At 41.9% G+C, this 20,622-nt stretch overlaps 1 protein-coding gene across 4 annotated transcripts in view; it reads right to left on the bottom strand.

Annotated features, from left to right (window-relative positions):
- LOC121552215 (Golgi resident protein GCP60) overlaps positions 1–20,219 on the bottom strand; it is a 34,906-nt gene extending 14,687 nt beyond the window's left edge. For all 4 annotated transcript variants that reach the window (XM_041864956.2, XM_041864957.2, XM_041864959.2 and 1 more), the window contains exons 1-3: positions 19,902–20,219; positions 554–695; positions 85–225 (exon numbers count right to left, since the gene is read on the bottom strand). In XM_041864956.2, coding sequence (XP_041720890.1) covers positions 85–225; positions 554–695; positions 19,902–20,172 — 554 coding nt within the window. In that variant the 5' untranslated portion in view covers positions 20,173–20,219. The remainder of the gene's footprint in view (positions 1–84; positions 226–553; positions 696–19,901) is intronic.
- Between the last annotated feature and the right edge of the window lie 403 nt (positions 20,220–20,622).

Below are 20,622 nucleotides of genomic sequence, written 5' to 3'. Positions count from 1 at the left end.
AGTAAACTCCCTAAATACTAGGCTTGTTTCCACCATGTTGCTGTCATGGGCAGAAATGTCTGTCTGTCCTCCTGGGCATCTTACCGTTTCCTCTCCTGTTCCTCCTTCTCTATTTGGTGGGAGGTGACATAGGGAGCGAATAAATTACAGCATTTGTTCAACAGCTTGACAAACTCCACCATGGCCTCCTCCTTCTCCATGTTACCCAGAGCAGCCCACTCTTTCCTACAGAGGGGAAATAGGGATAATATAGTTTTGTTTCTTCTCACTTTTGTTTATTTCACTTTCTTTGGCAATGTAAACATATATTTCCCACGACAATAAAGCCCCTTTGAATTTAATTGAGGGTGGGAGATAGAGAGGAGAGATCGAGATTAGGGACAACTTTCTTTTTACACTGAGCTGTGAAAAACCTTTAAAAAACTCCAAGAGGAAAAGCTCTGATTCCACACTGTTTCCTCACGTTTCCTGGAACACAGTAGCAGCACTAGGGCTGGAGCGTCAGCTGGAGTCAAAAGGTCACACAAACATACTGGGGAGGTGGGGGGGGTACCTGCGGTCATTTCCCAGGACGTCAAAGAAGCCCACCTCTGGAGAAGCGTCAAGGTTGTATGGCCCCAGTAACACCTGCTTGTGGAGTGCCACCAGACGAAGCTTCTCCTCATAGGTGGGGTGGAAGGCCTTGCCATCCTTATCTGAGGACAAGACAAACACAAACTAATGGTCGAGACTGCAATACACTATCAAGGCAAATCATCTGTTGATCATTCATTGCTAGACAGGCCTATATTGGAAATTGCACACAGAACATCTTGTTGCTAAGTGTGCTGCTAGCGAATGGTGACTGACATACATGTCCCTATTACAGTGTATACAGTCAGCGAAGAAGCAACTTAGCCATGTCTGACCTTGGTCATAGAAAGAAGCCTCAATTTAGACAAGATCAAATGACAAGAGAGAAAGACATGCTCTCTCTAAATGTGCACTCCTTATATTGCCAATGCCCTTCGGGAACAATCAATAATACATGCAATGCACAGCTTCACTGAAGAATAGGAGGAGTCCAGCTTTGGAACCTGTTTGCAAAATGCCAAAAGTCACCTGGAGTGCTCTCACAATAAACCAGCAGTAAACATTGATTGAATGTTGTTTGAAAATGGTCAATGCAATTCAAAGATGTTTACTTAGCGAACACAGCTGTGTGGGAGAAATAGGCTACTCCTTTAATGTTTCGTTAAAATTGGCAGCCCTCTAATATTTTGCTCCCCTCTAAAGATCTAGGCTGAATTTCATTCCAGAAATGTATCCTCTCCCCTCTGCCCTTGTTCACTCCACAAGTGTAGATCTGAGATGATTGATTATGTGTAGGTAAGCAATCGCTTCACCTTGTTTCAGTCACGCTGCTTTCATCTACTCATTCCTGTTAGATCCGTGAGAAGAAGGGAATCGGAGCAGAAGGCATACACGTGTGCTGAAAAAAAGCAGAAATCCGCAGGTTGTGGGCGAACCTATGCTACCCAACATCTTGTGTAGTGTTACACTTTGAACAAAAACAAGGGGGTTGAGCTCTGAGCTGCCTTGGGCTGGACTTCTATGCTAGGTGTGTCTTTGCGCTAATCCCGCCTACTCGAATGACCCTACTTCCCCAGAGCTGGAGAGGAAGTGAAAGTCACTTGCAACCTAATGTCACTGCCGCCAGAAACAAACAGAGCAGACGAAGCATACAAGCATCCTTCTCTGTTCTTGGATCTGAATCAACTCGACCCCAAAAGAGAAAAAGAAGCGAGATAATGACAGCTCATGACCAATCCATAAACATTGGAATTCATTTTGACAGGTGGAAGAGTGACTCTGACATGGCCACCGTTCTCATGGACAGGTAACGTTAGGTAAGGGATGGGTTTCGTTTTTAGCCTGCTAGCTACATTAGCTGCTAACCTTAGTGTGCTATATGTTCAAGCTAGCAGCTAACAAAGCTACTTCGCTAGCTAGCTAACATCTTCTGTATTCGGACTGTTTTGTACTCAAAGGAATCTAACGATACCATCATGTAGCGACACTGCAAAAACCCCAACAAGATACCCAATGCCTTTATTTCAACTAGCTACCGTTAGCTAGCTAAAGCTAGATATGCAGATTGTTGACATGATAGTGTGTTTCGTTTGTAGATGAAAATGCTAGCTAGCTAGGTGGTAGACAGCAGTTTCTGCCCAGGACCACCCCAAAAAATGCATCTAGCTATAAAACTTTGCACAGTAACATCACAGAAACATGTATTTCACTGACATTGCCAAATACTTTAATCATTTTTTCATTGGCAAGATTAGCAAATTTAGGCATAACATGCCAGCAACAAACGCTGACACTACACATCCAAGTATAACTGATCAAATTATGAAAGACAAGCATTGAAATTTTGAATTACTTAAAGTGAGTGTGGAAGAAGTTTAACAATTATTGTTGTCTTGGATGCAAATTACTGAGGATAATAGTGGGCGTTATTGCCACTCCTACTTCCCATATCTTCAATCTAAGCCTACCAGAAAGTGTGTGCCCTCAGGCCTGGAGGGAAGCAAAAGTCATTCCGCTACCCAAGAATAGTAAAGCCCCCTTTACTGGCTCAAATAGCTGACCAATCAGCCTGTTCCCAACACTTAGTAAACTTTTTTGGGAAAACACGTATGTGTTATGGCTTTACACCCCCTGCTATATTGTGGATAAATAGTTACCTGTCTAACAGAACACAGAGGGTGTTCTTTAATGGACGCCTTTCCAACATAATCCAGGTAAGAGTCAGGAATTCCCCAAGGCAGCTGTCTAGGCCCCTTACTTTTTTCAATCTTTACTAATGACATGCCACTGGCCTTGAGTAAAGCCAGTGTCCCTATGTATGCGGATGACTCAACATTATACACGTCAGCTACTACAGCGAGTTAAATCAAAGCAAAACTTAAAAGAACTCCAGTTAGTTTCAGAATGGGTGGCAAGGAATAAATGAGTCCTAAATATTTCTAAAACTAAGAGCATTGTATTTGGGACAAATCATTCACAAAACTCAAAACCTCAACTGAATCTTGTAATAAATAATGTGGAAATTGAGGTGACTAAACTGCTTGGAGTAACCCTGGATTGTAAACTGCCATGTTTTTATTTATTTAATCAATTTTAGAATAAGGCTGTGACATAACAAAATGTGGAAAAAGTCAAGGGGTCTGAATACTTTCCGAAGGCACTGTATGTGATAGTGGAGTAGTGGTCTGAGGGAACACACCAAATATATTGGGTAAAGTGTTCTGAAATGTAATGTCATGTAATATTTTAAACTGTATATAACTGTACTAATGTTGCTGGACCCCAGGAAGAGAAGGCAGCAGCTAATGGGTATCCTTAATAAATACAAAATAAAAATGTATCAGGGAGATACTGGTGGAGACAGTCTGATTTCGAGGGAACCTAAGGCTGTGCAAGTTGTGGTTGTGCAAACCCCAACACTTAGAGGTAAGAAATGCTGTATGCATTTTCTGTTATGCTTTGTGATTCAATAATTATTTTGTTGGTAATAGACCAAAATAGTTAGCCATGTTTGCCTGTTCAGCACATTGCTGTCTATATACAGCATTGATTCCTACCTAGTGTGAATTACCCACCAGAATGACTGAATGAATATCCAGTGTGGTCAGTCAAGTAAACAATGGCTCATCTGCATGACGTATTGGTGGACTATGGGCCATCAAATAATAGGATGGTACATCAGCATGTTACACTGGTAACAGCACAACACCACATATTCCATCCATATAATGTTATCAAAATCAATGTTTATTTAGCATATGCACAGGATACAGTGGGGTGTATATGGGAATATGGTAGGAAACTTTTGTTCATACAAGTACTTTGAGTATACTTAAGAAATTAATTATTTCGCTCTCAAAACAGTGCGTAGGTTCACACAAATTTACTCATATGCCATCAATATTATGTTATCAAAATCAATGTTTATTTTTTGGCATATGCACAGGATGCAGTCTGATGTATACGGGAATTTGACATTGCATTGTACCGTGTACTATTGAAGTAACAATTTGTTTGTTTTCCCAGTGCCAACAACCCCCAAAGACTCAGGACTCATCCCCATCCCTCATGTACCATTACCAACCAAGCAAGAGTTTCTCCAGGAACATCAATGCAAAGGGATTGGTAGGAACATTTTGTTGATACAGAATGGCAGACATTACACTCGTTACAAGTATTTCACCTTTTCCTGATGAAACTTGAGAAATGAATATACAATTACATTGAGTTAGAATCAATACTATGAACACTTGGAAAGGCCATTGACACTAGCACTAATAATTTCAGTGACATTTTTTTTCTCCCATCAGCATTAAACACTGCCATAGTAACATAACCATAGATTACCAGGACTACATGCAGCATTATAAAATACTTGACTCTTTTGTAAAATCCCACATAATTCACAATTCAACTTTACAAGGTAAAAGTGACTTTTCCACCCAAAAATGGGACAATTACAATGACAACTGAACACTTGAAGAACTTAAATAAAAACACACATACAAGGCAGGACATACACAGCTAGCTACCAGCTTCCAGGAAAAAAAAGCCTACATGGTGCCACAGCGGATCTCGGGAGGCCAGTACTCGCCACACACAGCAGCTTGGAATGACGACCCTTTTGATAGGTCCCACACCTCCAGACCAAACGTATCTGCTGCTCCTGGTTCCCACCTTTCACCCCCTACTAGGTCATCAGAGCCGGTATGACCGCAATGCATCCTAACGGCACTGCTACAGAGGTTCAATTTTCAATGGCTGATGCGCAAGTTCATTGTATCTTGTGAATTGAAATAATGAGACAAAGTTGATTTGGTTGGTGAATGGTGTAGCAGATATAAACGTCACATGGACACTTTTGATGGTGATGCATGTAGTGTTAGGATGTTCGTCATCATCTATGGCTGACTGTTTCTTCCATCCAACAGGTCCAAACTATCCTGTGCATTATAGGTTGACATTGGGAAAATATTAAACAAGTTGTTACTTCAATAGTACACGGTACAATGCAATGTCATATTACCATATACATCAGACTGCATCCTGTGCATATGCCAAAAAAATTGTGATTTTGATTTGATAACATAATATTGATGGAATATGAGTACATTATAGAATTCAACCACATATTCTTCAACGCTCTCCAGGGTTGTCAATCACCAGCTCTGTTGACTACAGATAAATAGGGGGGGGGGGGGACATTACCACCAAATAAGTCTGTCACAACAGTGTCCTTTACATACAGTGCATTCTGAAAATATTCAGACCCCTTCACTTTTTCCAAATTCTGTTACATTACAGCCTTATTTTAAAGTGAATAAAATTGTTTTCTCCCCCTCAATCTACACACAACACCCCATAATGACAAAACAAAAATATGTTTTTATACATTTTTGCAAATTTATTAGACAAACTAATATATTACATTTACATAAGTATTCAGACCCTTTACTCCGTACTTTGTTGAAGCACCTTTGGCAGCGATTACAGCCTATAACATAAGCTTGGCACACCTGTATTTGGGGAGTTTCTCCCATTCTTCTCTGCAGATCCTCTCAAGCTCTTTCAGATTGGATGGGGAGTGTCGCTGCACAACTTTTTTGAAGTCTCTCTAGGGATGTTTGATCGGGTTCAAGTCCGTGCTCTTGCTGAGCCACTCAAGGACATTGAGACTTGTCCTGAAGCAACTCCTGCGTCGTCTTGGCTGTGTGCTTAGGGTCGTAGGTGAACCTTCGCCCCAGTATGAGCTCTGGAGCAGGTTTTCATCAAGGATCTCTGTACTTTGCTCCGTTCATTTTTCCCCCCTCGATCCTTACTAGTTTCCCAGTCCCAGCCACTGAAAAACATCCCCACAGCATGATGCTGCCACCACCATGCTTCACCGTAAGGATGGTGCCAGGTTTCCTCCAGATGTGACGTTTGGCATTCAGGCCAAAGAGTTCAATCTTGGATTCATCAGACCAGAGAATTTTGTTTCTCATGGTCTGGAAGTCATTTAGGTGCCTTTTGGCAAACTCCAAGCAGGCTGTCATGTGCCTTTTACTGAGGAGTGGCTTCCGTCTGGCCACTCTACCATAAAAGGCCTAATTTGTGGAGTGCTGCTGAGATGGTTGTCCTTCTGGAAGGTTCTCCCTTCTCCACAGAGGACCTCTGGAGCTCTGTCAGAATGACCATCGGGTTCTTGGTCACCTCCCTGACCAAGGCCCTTCTTCCCCGATTGCTCAGTTTGGCAGGGCGGCCAGCTCTAAGAAAAGTATTGGTAGTTCCAAACTACTTCCATTTAAGAATGATGGAGGCCACTGTGTTCTTGGGGTGCTGCAGAAATTTTTTGGTACCCTTCCCCAGATCTGTGCCTCGACACAATCCTGTCTCGGAGCTCTACGGACAACTCCTTAGACCTCATGGCTTGGTTTTTACTCTGAAATGCACAGTCAACTGTGGGACCTTATATAGACAGGTGTGTGCCTTTCCAAATCAAGTCCAATCAATTTAATTTACCACAGGTGGACTCCAATGAAGTTGTAGAAACATCTCAAGGATGATCAATGGAAACAGGATGCACCTGAGCTAAAATTCGAGTCTCATAGCAAAGGGTCTGAAAACATATGTAAATAAGGTATCTGTTTTTAATTAATTTGCAAAAAATGGCTAAAAAACTATTTTTGCTTTGTCATTATGGGGTAGTGTGTAGTATGATGAGGGGAAAAAAACTATTTAAACTATTTTAGAATAAGGCTGTAACGTAACAAAATGTGGAAAATGTCAAACGGTCTGAACACTTTCCGATGTAGCATTGTGCTATAACCATGTAACATGTGTCATGTTAATGTGCCATCCTATGACTTGATGGCCCATAGTCCACCAATATGTTATACAGATGTTAACTTTACTGCCCATGCTGGGTATTCATTCAGTTGGGTTAACTCTAGGTCGGAATCAATGCTGTATATAGGCAGGCAATGTGCTGAACAGGCAAACATAGCTAACTATTTTGGTCAATTACCAACAAAATAATTGAATCACAAAGCATAACAGCAAATGCATACATTTCTTACCTCTCTTTCAGTGTTGGGGTTTGCACAACCACAACTTGTACAGTCTCAGGTTCCCTCAATCAGACCATGTTCACCAGTATCTCCCTGAGAAATACATATTAGTGTGATGTTACTGTACCAAATTTTATAGCTAGATGCATTTTTTGGAGTGGTCCTGTGCTGAAAATTCTATCTACCACCTAGCATTATCATCTACAAATGAAACACTATCAAGTCAACAACCTGCATATCTAGCTTTAGCTAGTTGAAATAAAGGCATTGAGCATCTTGTGGGGTTTATGCAGTGTAGCTACATGATGCCATTGTTAGATTCCTTTAAGTACAAAACCGTCTGAATATAGAAGATGTTAGCTAGCTAAGCTAGCTAAGTAGTCTTGTTAGCTAGCTTAAAACATTGAACACACTAAGGTTAGCAGCTAACGTAACTAGTAGGCTAAACACGCAACCCAAAACCTACCTAATGTTACCTGTCCATGAGAACAGTGGCCATGACGGAGTCACTCTTCCACCTTTCAAAATTAATTCAAATTTCTATCTGGTTTATGAATTGGTCATGAGCAGTCATTTTCTTGCTTCTTTATCTCTTTTGGGATTGAGTTGATTCAGATCCAAGAACAGAGAATGATGCTTGTTGGCTTCGTCTGCTCTTTTTGTTTCTGGCGGCGGTGACATTAGGTTGCAAGTGACTTTCACTTCCTCTCCAACTCTGGGGCAGCAGGGTCATTAGAGTAGGCGGGATTAGCGCAAAGACACACCTAGCCCAGAAGGCCAGCCCAAGGAGGCTCAGGGCTCAAACCCCTTGTTTTCGATCAAAGTGAAAACACTACACAAGAAGTGGGGCGGCATAGAGTCGCCCACGACCTGCGAATTTCTGCTTTAAAAAAGGTGTACATCGGAAGTGATGGTAATGACTCATTTCCACGCTTATCCATTGGCTGTGAAATGTGTGTGGTCCACGTTCAATGGCCCTTCAAAGGAAACGCAGGCACTTTCTTTTGATGTGAAGCCAAGTGCATTTAATTCTGAAAATTAGAAGGCAGTCAGCCTACAATTAAGCAGTAAAAGTCAAGTCACTAAAGCCCAGAAGGATCTCCAAAAGCTGACCTCTGGAAACTACACACTGCTTGTCAATGGTCTGAAAGACTGGCCGTGTCTCGAATCTGGCTTGCGTCCTACTTATTTAAAAGGTCGTTCCATTTGATTTCAATTACTTTTTGACGTCAACCCTTTTGATTTGAACGAAACTTTCCATATATACACTCAACAAAAATATAAAAAAACGCAACATGTAACAATGTCAAAGATTTTGCTGAGTTACAGTTCAAACAAACAAATCAGTCAATTGAAATAAATTAATTAGGCCCTAATCTACAGATTTCACATGACTGGGCAGGGGCGCAGCCATGGGTGGGCATAGACCCACCCACTTGGGAGACAAGCCCAGCTAATCAGGTGAAGAAGCCAGATGTGGAGGTCCTGGGCTGGCATGGTTACACGTGGTCTACGGTTGTGAGGCCGGTTGAACGTACTGCCAAATTCTCTAAAAATAGGTTGGAGGCGGTTTATGGTAGAGAAACTAACATTCAATTCTCTGGCAACAACTCTGCTGGACATTCATGCAGTCAGCATGCCAATTGCACGCTCACTCAACCCTTTTGTGGCATTGTGTTCTGTGACAAAACTTCACACGCAAACATTGTAATAGTGTTGTATGCTGGTATTGTACATTTTGTATTGTAGATTTGTAGTGGTTTAATAATGTTATATGATGTACTGTTTTACTATATATATAATGTAAGTGCTTTAATGTGTTTGTTCTCCAGGAAGAGTAGCTTGGCAGCAGCTAATGGGGATCCCTAATTAATACAAATACCAAGACACATCCATGTCTTCATCACTAAAAAAAGATTAAGGGTTGAGTTTGATATACATTGAACAAAAATATAAATGCAATATGCAACAATGTCAAAGATTTTACTGAGTTACAGTTCATATAAGGAAATCAGTCAATTTAAATAAATAAATTAGGCTCTAATCTATGGATTTCACATGACTGGGAATACAGATATGCATCTGTTGGTCACGATACCTTTAAAAGTAGGGGCGTGGATCAGAAAACCAGTCAGTATCTGGTGTGACCACCATTCGCCTCATGCAGCACGACACAACTCCTTCGCATAGAACTGATCTCCACTCCACTTGATCTCCACTTCAATGGCTGTGAAAAGTTGCTGGATATTGGCAGGAACTGGGACATGCTGTCGTAAATGTCAAACATGCTCAATGGGTGACATGTCTGGTGAGTATGCAAACCATGGAAGAACTGGGACATTTTCAGCCTCCAGGAATTGTGTACAGATCCTTGCGACATGAGGCTGTGCATTATCATGCTGGAACATGAGGTGATGTCGGCGTATGAATGGCACGACAATGGGCCTCGGGATCACGTCACGATATCGCTGTGTATTCAAATTGCCATCGATAAAATGCGATTGTGTTCGTTCTCCGTAGCTTATGCCTGCCGATACCATAAACCCACCGCCACCATGGGGCACTATGGTCACAACATTGACATCAGCAAACCGCTCGCCCACATGATGCCATACACACTGTTTGCCATCTGCCCAGTACAGTTGAAATCAGGATTCATCTGTGAAGAGCACACTCCTCCAGAGTGCCAGTAACAATTGAAGGTGAGCATTTGCCCACTGAAGTCGGTTACGACACTGAACTGCAGTCAGGTCAAGACCCTGGTGAGGACGACGAGCACGCAAATGAGCTTCCCTGAGACGGTTTCTGACAGTTTGTGCAGAAATTATTCGGTTGCGCAAACCCACAGTTTCATCAGCTGTCCGGGTGGCTGCATCCCGCAGGTGAAGAAGCTGGATGTGGAGGTCCTGGGCTGGCGTGGTTACACGTGGTCTCCGGTTGTGGACGTAATGCCAAATTATCTAAAATGACGTTGGGAGGCGGCTTATGGTAGAGAAATGTAATCTTGGGCAACAGCTCTGGTGGACATTCCTGCAGTCAGCATGCCAAATGCTCAAATGCTCAAAACTTGAGACATCTGTGGCATTGTGTTGTGTGACAAACGCACATTTTAGAGTGGCTTTTTATTGTCCCCAGCACAAGGTGCACCTGTGTAATGATCATGCTGTTTAATCAGCTTCTTGATATGCCACATCTGTCAGATGAATGGATTATCTTGACAAAAGGATAAAATGCTCCCTAACAGGGATGTAAACAATTTTGTGCACAAAATGTTTTGTGCGATGGAACATTTGGGATCTTTTATTTCAAATCAAATGTTATTGGTCACATACAAATATTTAGCAGATGTTATTGCGGGTGTGGTGAAATGCTTGTGTTCCTAGCTCCAACAGTGCAGTAGTATCTAACAATTAAAAACAATACACACAAATCTAAAAGTAAAAGAATGGAATTAAGAAATATATAAATATTGGGACGAGCAATGTCTGAGTGGCATGAACTAAAATAGAGTAGAGTACAGTATATACATATGAAATGAGTAAAACAGTATGTAAACATTAAATGACTAGTGTTCCATTAAAGGTGACCAGTGATTCCATGTCTATGTACACAGGGCAGCAGCCTCTAAGGTGCAGGGTTGAATAACCGGGTGGTAGCCGGCTAGTAATGGCTATTTAACAGTCTGATGGCCTTGAAATAGAAGCAGTCCAGGACCCAGTTGCACAGGGTGGGGTTCAGACCCAGGGACCCAGAGCTTAATGATGAGCTTGGAGGGTACTGTGGTGTTGAAGGCTGAGCTATAGTCAAATGAACACGCTTAAAATGTCTTACTCACGTCGGTCACGGAGAACGAGAGCCCACTGTCCTTTGGAGCGGGCAGCATCGGTTATCCTTAAAGCGTGCAAAAGGTGTTCAGCTTGTCCGGGAGCAAGACGTCGGTGTCCGCGACGTGGCTGGTTTTCCCTTTGTAATCCGTGATGGTCTGTAGACCCTGCCACATACGTCTCGTGACTGAGCCGCTGATTTGTGACTCCACTTTGTCTTTGTACTGACGTTTTGCCTGTTTGGGTGCCTTGCGGAGGGAATAATTGTGACTCATTTCAGGAAACTAGGTGTATGTCGTGCGTCACTACTTCACAGGAGAGCCATTTGAATGTAAACTATTAATTTTATTTTTTAAATCAAAATGTGTTTTTTTGCAGAAATGTCTTGTATGCCATCTGTAAATACCAATTAAATTGTTAAATTACGAGCCTAGTTGGTTTAGCCACAGAAAAAGACCGGAACCTTCCCACTTGCCATGATTGGCTGAGATAAATGGGTAGGCTGGACATGCCGAGAGATGAGTTCGGATTGGTCTGCCATGTAGCACGCTTCTGTCTATAATATGAGCTGGTCAGTATGTGTAGGGAATCCTTTCTAACGCTGCTTTTTTGAAAGATATCACGTAGTAGAACTGCAAAGTTGTTGCTCTCCACTTTCTGGAGGACCGAGTTTTGAAATCAGTGGAATGCCCGGTGGAAGCAGAGTATGATAGTTAAGGAGATGGACAAAATTCTGGCGTTTGATTGCAAATATGCAGACAGAAAAGAAAAGAGAACACACAGGAGGCTGTTGTATAAAACACCTGTCTCCGGATTACATTTACATTTAAGTAATTTAGCAGACGCTCTTATCCAGAGCGATTTACAAATTGGTGCATTCAACTTAGGATAGCCAGTGGGACAACCACCCAGTGGGTCCCATTATGCCTGGCGAAAACCAAACACTGCATTCCACAGTAAGAACATCATACCAAAGGTCAAGCATGGTGGTGGTGGTGTGATGGTTTGGGGATGCTTTGCTGCCTCAGGACCTGGACGACTTGCCTTAATAGAAGGAACCATGAATTCTGCTCTGTATCAGATAATTTCTACAGGAGAATGTCAGACCATCCATCTGTGAGCTGAAGCGCAGCTGTGTCATGCAGCAAGACAATGATCCAAAACACACAATCAAGTCTACATGAAAATTGCTAAAAAGCAACAAATTGGAAGTTTTGGAATGGCCTAGTCAAAGTCCAGACCTAATCCCAATTGAGATGTTGTGGCAGGACTTGAAACGAGCAGTTCATGCTTGAAAACCCACACGTCACTGAGTTAAAGCAGTTCTGCATGGAAGAGTGGGACAAAATTCCTCCACAGCGACGTGAGAGACTGATCAACAACTACAGGAAGCATTTGGTTGGAGTCATTGCAGCTAAACAGTTAGAGTGTAAGGGGGCAATTACTTTTTCACACAGGGGAATTGGGTGTTGCATATCTTTGTTTATGAAATAAATATGTAATTGTTGTGTTATTTGTTCACTTATTTTCCCTTTATCTAATATTAGGTTTTGGTTGAAGATCTGATAACATTCAGTATCACAAATATGCAAAAGTAGAGAAAATTAGAAAGGGGGCAAATACTTTTTCATAGCACTTGTATGTGGTTTCCAGTTTGCACAAAGTCCAGTGTAGTTCCTTGAGGGCCGTTGTGGTATCGGCTTGAGGGGGAATATACACGGCTGTGACTATAACCGATTGTCTTGGGAGGTAATACGGTCGACATTTGATTGTGAGATATTCTAGGTCGGGTGAACAAAAGGACTTGAGTTCCTGTACGTTAACACAATCACACTATGAGTAGTTAATCATGAAACAAACACCAACGCCTTTCTTCTTCCCGGAGAGTTCTTAATTCCTGTCTGCGCAATGTACTGAGAACCCAGCTGGCTGTATGGACGGGGACAGTATATCCGGAGAGAGCCATGATCCTGTGAAACAGAGTATGTCTCTCTGGAAAGAGATATTTGCCCTAAGCTCGTCTACTTTATTGTCCTAGGACTGAACATTAGCGAGTAAAATACTCGGAAGCGGTGGATGTTGTGCACGCCTCCTGAGTCGGACTAGAAGTCCACTCCGAATACCCCTTCTCCGCCGGCGGCGTCTTGGAGCAGCCTCTGGGATAAGTTAAATTGCCCTCTGTGGTACGAACAAAGGATCCAATTCGGGAAAGTCGTATTTCTGATCGTAATGCTAGTGAGTTACCGCCGCTCTGATATCCAAAAGTTATTTCTGGCTGTAAGTAATAACACATAAAACATTCTGGACTAATAATGTAAGAAATAACACACAAAAAAACAAAATACTGCAAAGTTGCTTAGGAGCTAGAAGCAGAGCTGTCATGTCTGTCGGCGCCATCTTCTTGAATTTCAGCTCATGAAACATGGAACCAGAACTTTACATGTTGCTTTTATATTTTTTTCAGTGTATATATTTGCCTATGGTAGAAGCGGTCAGAAAGTTACTTTTTGGACCTGAATGCCAAAAAACATTCAGGAGATAGAGGTGCTCAAAGTTGACCCATTTTGCATACTCCACCATACCATCAGACATCCAAATCTTCATCACTGGAAAAGGTTAATGGTTCAGTTTGATATCATTTAAAAGCTTGCAAAAAGGTTTGTCAAACTATTTGATAATTTCTTAAATATTTATTTAAAATAACACATTTCATTTTTTAACTTTTAAAAAGGGTCAATCGGCAGTTTAAACTTTAAAAGCTGAGGGATTGGGTTGGATAAATGTAAGCGCTCTCAAATTCATAGAGAAATGGATGCAAGGACTGACCATCCATGATGTCAAAATTATAGTTATAACCATGTTGAGGCTAGTGTTTGTTTACAAACATTGGAGTAAACAAGCTTACATTTTGGGTTCTGATGGGGTATGACAGATGAACTAAGCTCATGAGGCATTTATAAGATATATTCTTCAAGAATCAATGGGTACATATCACTCATTTATATACTGAACAAAAATATAAACTTGACATGTGTTGGTTTCATGTTTCATGAGCTGAAATAAATTGTGCACAAATTTGTTTACATCCCTGTTAGTGAGCATTTCTCCTTTGCCAAGATCATCCATCCACCTGACAGGTGTGGCATATAAAGAAGCTGATTAAACAGCATGATCATTACACAGGTGCACCTTGTGCTGGGGACAATAAAAGGCCACTCTAAAATGTGCAGTTGTCACACAACACAATGCCACAGGTGTGTCAAGTTGAGGGAGCGTGCAATTGGCATGATGACTGCAGGAATGTCCACCAGAGCTGTTACCAGATAATTTAATGTTAATTTCTCTACCATAAGCCTCCTCCAACATCGTTTTAGAGAATTTGGCAGTATGTCCAACCGGCCTCACAACCACACCAGCCCCTCCACATCCAGCTTCTTCACCTGCGGGACCCAGCCACCCGGACAGCTGATGAAACTGTGGGTTTGCACAACAGTAGAATTTCTGCACAAACTGTCAGAAACCGTCTCAGGGAAGCTCATCTGCGTGCTCGTCGTCCTCACCAGGGTCTTGACCTGACTGCAGTTCAGCGTTATAACCGACTTCAGTGGACAAATGCTCACCTTCAATTGTTACTGGCACACTGGAGAAGTGTGCTCTTCACAGATGAATCCTGATTTCAACTGTACTGGGCAGATGGCAAACAGCGTGTATGGCATCGTGTGGGCGAGCGGTTTGCTGATGTCAATGTTGTGACCATAGTGCCCCATGGTGGCAGTGGGTTTATGGTATCGGCAGGCATAAGCTACAGAGACCGAAAACAATTGCATTTTATCGATGGCAATTTCAATACACAGAGACACCGTGATGAGATCCTGAGGCCCATTGTCGTGCCATTCATACGCCGACGTCACCTAATTTTCCAGCATGATAATGCACAGCCCCATGTCCCAAGGATCTGTACACAATTCCTGGAAGCTGAAAATGTCCCAATTCTTCCATGGCCTGCAAACTCACCAGACATGTCACTCACTGAGCATGTCTGGGATGCTCTGGATCAACGTTTACGACAGCGTGTTCCAGTTCCTGCCAATATCCAGCAACTTCTCACAGCCATTGAATTGGAGTGGGACAACATTCCACAGGCCACAATCAAAAGCCTGATCAACTCTATGCGAAGGAGATGTGTCGCGCTGCATGAGGCAAATGGTGGTCACACCAGATACTGACTGGTTTTCTGATCCACGCCCCTACTTTTAAAAAGGTATCGTGACCAACAGATGCATCTGTATTCCCAGTCATGTGAAATCCATAGATTAGGGCCTAATTTTTTTATTTAAATTGACCAATTTCCTTATAAATATTTGACATTGTTGCATGTTGCATTTATATATTTTTGTTCAGTGTATATCAAACTTAACCCTTAATCTTTTTTAGTGATGAAGACATGGATGTCTCTTGGTATTTTGTATTAATTAGGGATCCCCATTGGCTTCTGCCAAGGCAGCAGCTACTCTTCCTGGAGTCCAAACACATTAAAGCTCTTACATTACATATAAAACAAAAGATAACACAGTTTATCATATAACATTATTACACCACTACAAATGTACCATACAAAAAGTACAATAAAACCATACAAAATTACAATGTATGCGTGTCTGTACCTTTGTGTGTGTCTCTGTGTGTATCTCTATGTTCCATAAGGTGAATTTACCTGTTTTATAAATCTGATTCTACTGCTTGCATCAGTTACCTGATGTGGAATAGAGTTCCATGTAGTCATGGTTCTATGAAGTACTGTGCGCCTCCCATAGTCTGTTCTGGACTTGGGGATTGTGAAGAGACCTCTGGTGGCATGTCTTGTGGGGTATGCATGGTGTCTGAGCTGTGTGCTAGTAGTTTAAACGGTACATTCAGCTTGTCAACACTTCTTACAAAAACAAAGTGATGATGTCAATCTCTCTTCCACTTTGAGCCAGAGACTGACATGCATATCATTAATGTGTATTTTTAAGGGCCAGCCCTGTTCTGAGCCAACTACAATTTTCCTAAGTCCCTCTTTGTGGCACCTGACCACACTACTGAACATTAGTCTAGGTGCGACAACACTAGGGCCTGTAAGATCTGCCTTGTTGACAGTGTTGTTAAGAAGGCAGAGCTGCGCTTTATTATAGACAGACTTCTCCCCATTTTAGCTAATGTTGTATCAATATGTTTTGATTATGACCGTTTACAATCCAGGTATACTCCAAGCAGTTTAGTCACCTCAAATCGCTCAATTTCCACATTATTCATTATGAGATGTAGTTGTGGTTTAGGTCTTAGTGAATGATTTGTCCCAAATACAATGCTTTTAGTTTTGGAAATATTTAGGACTAACTCATTCCTTGCCACCCATTCTAAAACGAAATGCATCTCTTTGTTAAGTGTTGCAGTCATTTCAGTTGCTGTAGTAGCTGACGTGTATAGTGTTGAGTCATCCACATACATAGACACACTGGCTTCACTCAAAGCCAGTGGCATGTCATTAGTAAAGATTGAAAAAAGTAAGGGGCCTAGACAGCTACCCTGGGGAATTCCTGATTCTACCTGGTTTATGTTAGGTTGTTCTTTAATGGAAGCCTCTCCATGTGGTCTGTTAGACAAGTAACTCTTTATCCACAATATAGCAGGGGGTGTAAAGCCATAACAAATATGTTTTCCAGCAGCAGACTATGATTGATAATGTCAAAAGCCACACTAAAGTCTAACAAAACAGCCCCCACAATATTTTTATCATCACCTTCCCTCAGCCAATCATCAGTCATTTGTGTAAGTGCTGTGCTTGTTGAATATCCTTCCCTATAAGCGTGCTGAAAGTCTGTTGTCAATTTGTTTACTGTAAAATAGCATTGTATCTGGCCAAACACCATTTTTTCCAGAAGTTTACTAAGGGTTGGTAACAGGCTGATTGGTCAGCTATTTGAGCCAGTAAAGGGGACTTTACTATTCTTGGGTAGCGGAATGACTTTTGTTTCCCTCCAGTCCTGAGGGCACACACCCTCTAGCAGCCTTAAATTGAAGATATGACAAATAGGAGTGGCAATATTGTGGGTTTTGTGATAAATTAGCCATTTGATTCAATGAATGAAGGACCCGAGTTTGCCTTTTTCCAAAAAATGTAATTTAAGGTGCTCCAAAGCTTTTTACTATCATTCTTCATATCATTCATTTTGTTTCATAGCATAGTTTCTTGTTCTTTTTATTTAGTTTAGTAACATGATTCCTTAATTTGCAGTACGTTTGCCAATCGATTGTGCTGCCAGACTTATTCGCCATATCTTTTGCCTCATCATCCCACCCAATCATACCATTGTTAAATTCCTCATCAATCCAAGGGGATTCAACAGTTTTTAACAGTCATTTTCTTAATGGGTGCATGCTTATTAGTAACTGGAATAAGCAAAATAGGTCAACTTTGAGCACCTCCATATCCTGAATGTTTTCGCATTCAGGTCCAAAAAGTAACTTTCTGACCACTTCTACCATTGTCAAATTTCTGGAAAATGTCATTCAAATCAAAAAGAGGTACGGTTAAAAGGTGATTGAAATTAAATGGAACTAACCTTAAAATTGCATACTGTGTACTAATCGTACTACATACCATTTAGAACGTACTGTTTAGTCAAAATGAATGTAGTACGCAACAATCAGCAGCATACTAGGCTCATCCTACTGAGAATGTGTCATCTAATGCAGAATTGCCTTTCAGTGCGTGTTGCATTATGGGGTAAAAAAATAATAATCTGACTACATGTCGACTGCATGAACTTTACAAAAATCAAAGGTCATTAAGTTAACTGCAGTTGTTCTTTGCCAACTTCATCCTGCAGCCATTGCCTGAATTGTATGAGGATCTATTGTCAACCAATCATTAGGGTGTTTTTATTTGACCCACGCGAACGTGACTAAAAACAGGACTGAAACAAGAACAAACTTTGCCGTAATTCATGTATACAGTGGAGTAATAATGTGATATTTGAGGCCCTCTCTCACTGACTGTACAATGTACACATATACATTCAATTTGTGAGTGTGTGATATGGGGTTTGGAGCCATGTTTAATTGTAAAAGAAAAACATTTATAAACAATGGCAACACTGCAATGTTGATCTGAGCATTGCTGTCGGAAAACCACATTAGTGTCCGATTTTCGACTGTCGCAAATGCAGCTCCCCCGACTTGTCTAGTCGGTTTCTTTCGCCACTCAAACGCGCCCTGGGAGTTGTATGCAACTCCACCTCCTCCACTGTAACTAGATGTATGAATGACAGTAGCGGGTTAGCCCAATAATGGACTAAAGGAGCCCAACGTTATTCCATACAGAAATGGTTTGTCGAGATCGGTGTGGAAGAACTTGACTGGCCTGCATAGAGCCCTGACCTCAACCCCATTGAACACCTTTGGGATGAATCGGAACACTGACTGCGAGCCTGGCCTAATCACCCAACATCAGTGCCTGACCTCACTAATGCTCGTGGCTGAATGGAAGCAAGTTCCTGCAGCAATGTTCCAACATCTAGTGGAAAGCCTTCCCAGAAGATTGGAGGCTGTTTAGCAACAAAGTGCGGACACACTCCATATTAATGCCCAAACTTTGTCGCAATAAGCTGCCAGTGCTTGTGAAATTTGCCAGCTGATTGCGTGGGATAAGGTTCGGTCTGTTTTTTACATGTCTGAAGGACTCTTTTAGCCCTTGGGCTAAAATAGTTCCTAATAAAATGTAAATCAAGCTCAGCCATTATTGACATATTGTGCAAGTCACGACCGAACTGCATCAGTATTGAAAATACTAACCGGAAATACAAACCGATATACAGACCAGCGTACTGAAAGTCTGCTTAATAACACTACTCTGTGGATATTTTGTCTCCGATTATCTCCTACATAAGGACAAAAACAGCAGACAACAGGTAAAGTACGTTCAAATTAAGTTTATTCAACATTCTGACTTGTGATGGGACTGTTCACAAAAAGTGAGCCTACATGTTAGAGAAGAGAGCCTCTACGAATCCGAGAGAGGAACACTATGTTTAAAGGCAAATTGGCTCTGGAAGCCAAAACAGCCAAATAACTCAATCTAAAACTGAATCGGTTCTCAATTGCGGTATGGTTCTAGAAACATAAATCCCTCTACTTTCATATATGCAAAATACACACTTACTGTACTGTTTTAACACAGTTGCAGCCAACCGTATTTTTCAGTAACAACACGTTTGTGGCGTCCGTCTTCCGTTTATACACAGGTGTTAGGAGATGCAGATCGCTAATTAGCACCGGTGGTCCACTGTCTTGCGTAAACACGCGCAGTAACATGGGAGATATGGCCGTGGGGCTCTTAACATAACTTCCCCCATACAAAAGACCCTTCGTCCAATGTGTAATGCAACTGAGACATGATCAAGGGTTAGTGGAGGGTGGTTGTCTGCCACATACCAATCAAACTAGTTACTGGATTCTCATTCACTAGACTCTAGAGAGTAACTAGTCAACTGACAGCTAGCTAGCTACGTGGAGGATCCACATGACCATATCGACACATGACATGTAAAGAGTTATGATTGTCGCCTCATCTTTAATCTGGACTATAACGTTACATAGTTAGCCCTTTATTCTCTCGTTGTCTTAACAACAATTCGTTCAACGAGAAGCAACATGAAACACCATCCAGCAATCATGCAGGTACATTTGGAATTCGGAGATTCTGATTGATGAAAAAGCTTCAAATTGCTATGGCATTTTGACAGTAAGCCAAGCATCATTAGCAAGTGGCTAGCTAGCTAACGTTAGCTAGTTAAACGTTAGCTACTGCACCGCACGAAAACAATAAACACAGGGATGAAAAAACTAGCTACCTAGTCACATCGTGTATCAATTCCATTATACATTGTTATTATGAAATACGAATATAAAATACCTTTGAAGAATTTCAAGGCTAGTCTGTATAGTTCCAGCAAACCAAAGCCCCATTTCCTCTCTATCGTGGTTTTGGCAGACTCGCCTTCCTCCCCATCGTCGGTGCCGCTCAGGTCCTCGGTATCCTGCCCCGTGGGCTCGGGGTCCGGTTCAGCGACTTGCTCCTGCTCGCCCTCGGGATCGGGGCTGAGGGTGAGGCCGTCGATGGAGACTTCGAGCCGGCTAGAACTGCCATTGTTGAGGTCGCCGCTCTGAACCTCTGTCGCCATCATGCAGAATGTTAGCTGCCTGAAGCGGCCACGTAACTATTTCCGTTTTTAGCGGAAGTTCCGGGAGATACTGTTACAAGATGTAAATAATGACGTACCCAAGACAGGATCTAATGCTGCGTTCATAATAACTGGGAAGTCGGAACTCGGAAATCTCATATTTCATAGCGTATAAAACAACTGGGAACTCGGAAAAAAATACTTTCAGCGGTCTAAGGCACTGCATCTCAGTGCTTGAGGCGTCACTACAGACCCCCTGGTTCGATTCCAGGCTGTATCACAACCGGCCGTGATTGGGAGTCCCATAGGGCAGCGCACAATTGGCCCAGCGTCGTCCGGGTTTGGCCGGTGTAGGCCGTCATTGTAAATAAGAATTTGTTCTTAACTGACTTGCCTAGTTAAATAAAGGTTAAATAAATAAATACAAATAAAGATCACTAACGTCGTAATTTG

This window comes from Coregonus clupeaformis, chromosome 36 (genome assembly GCF_020615455.1).
Source record: "Coregonus clupeaformis isolate EN_2021a chromosome 36, ASM2061545v1, whole genome shotgun sequence".
Lineage (NCBI taxonomy): Eukaryota > Metazoa > Chordata > Actinopteri > Salmoniformes > Salmonidae > Coregonus > Coregonus clupeaformis.
Note: the sequence above shows the minus strand (reverse complement) of the source record. Positions and strands in the feature narration are given on the sequence as shown.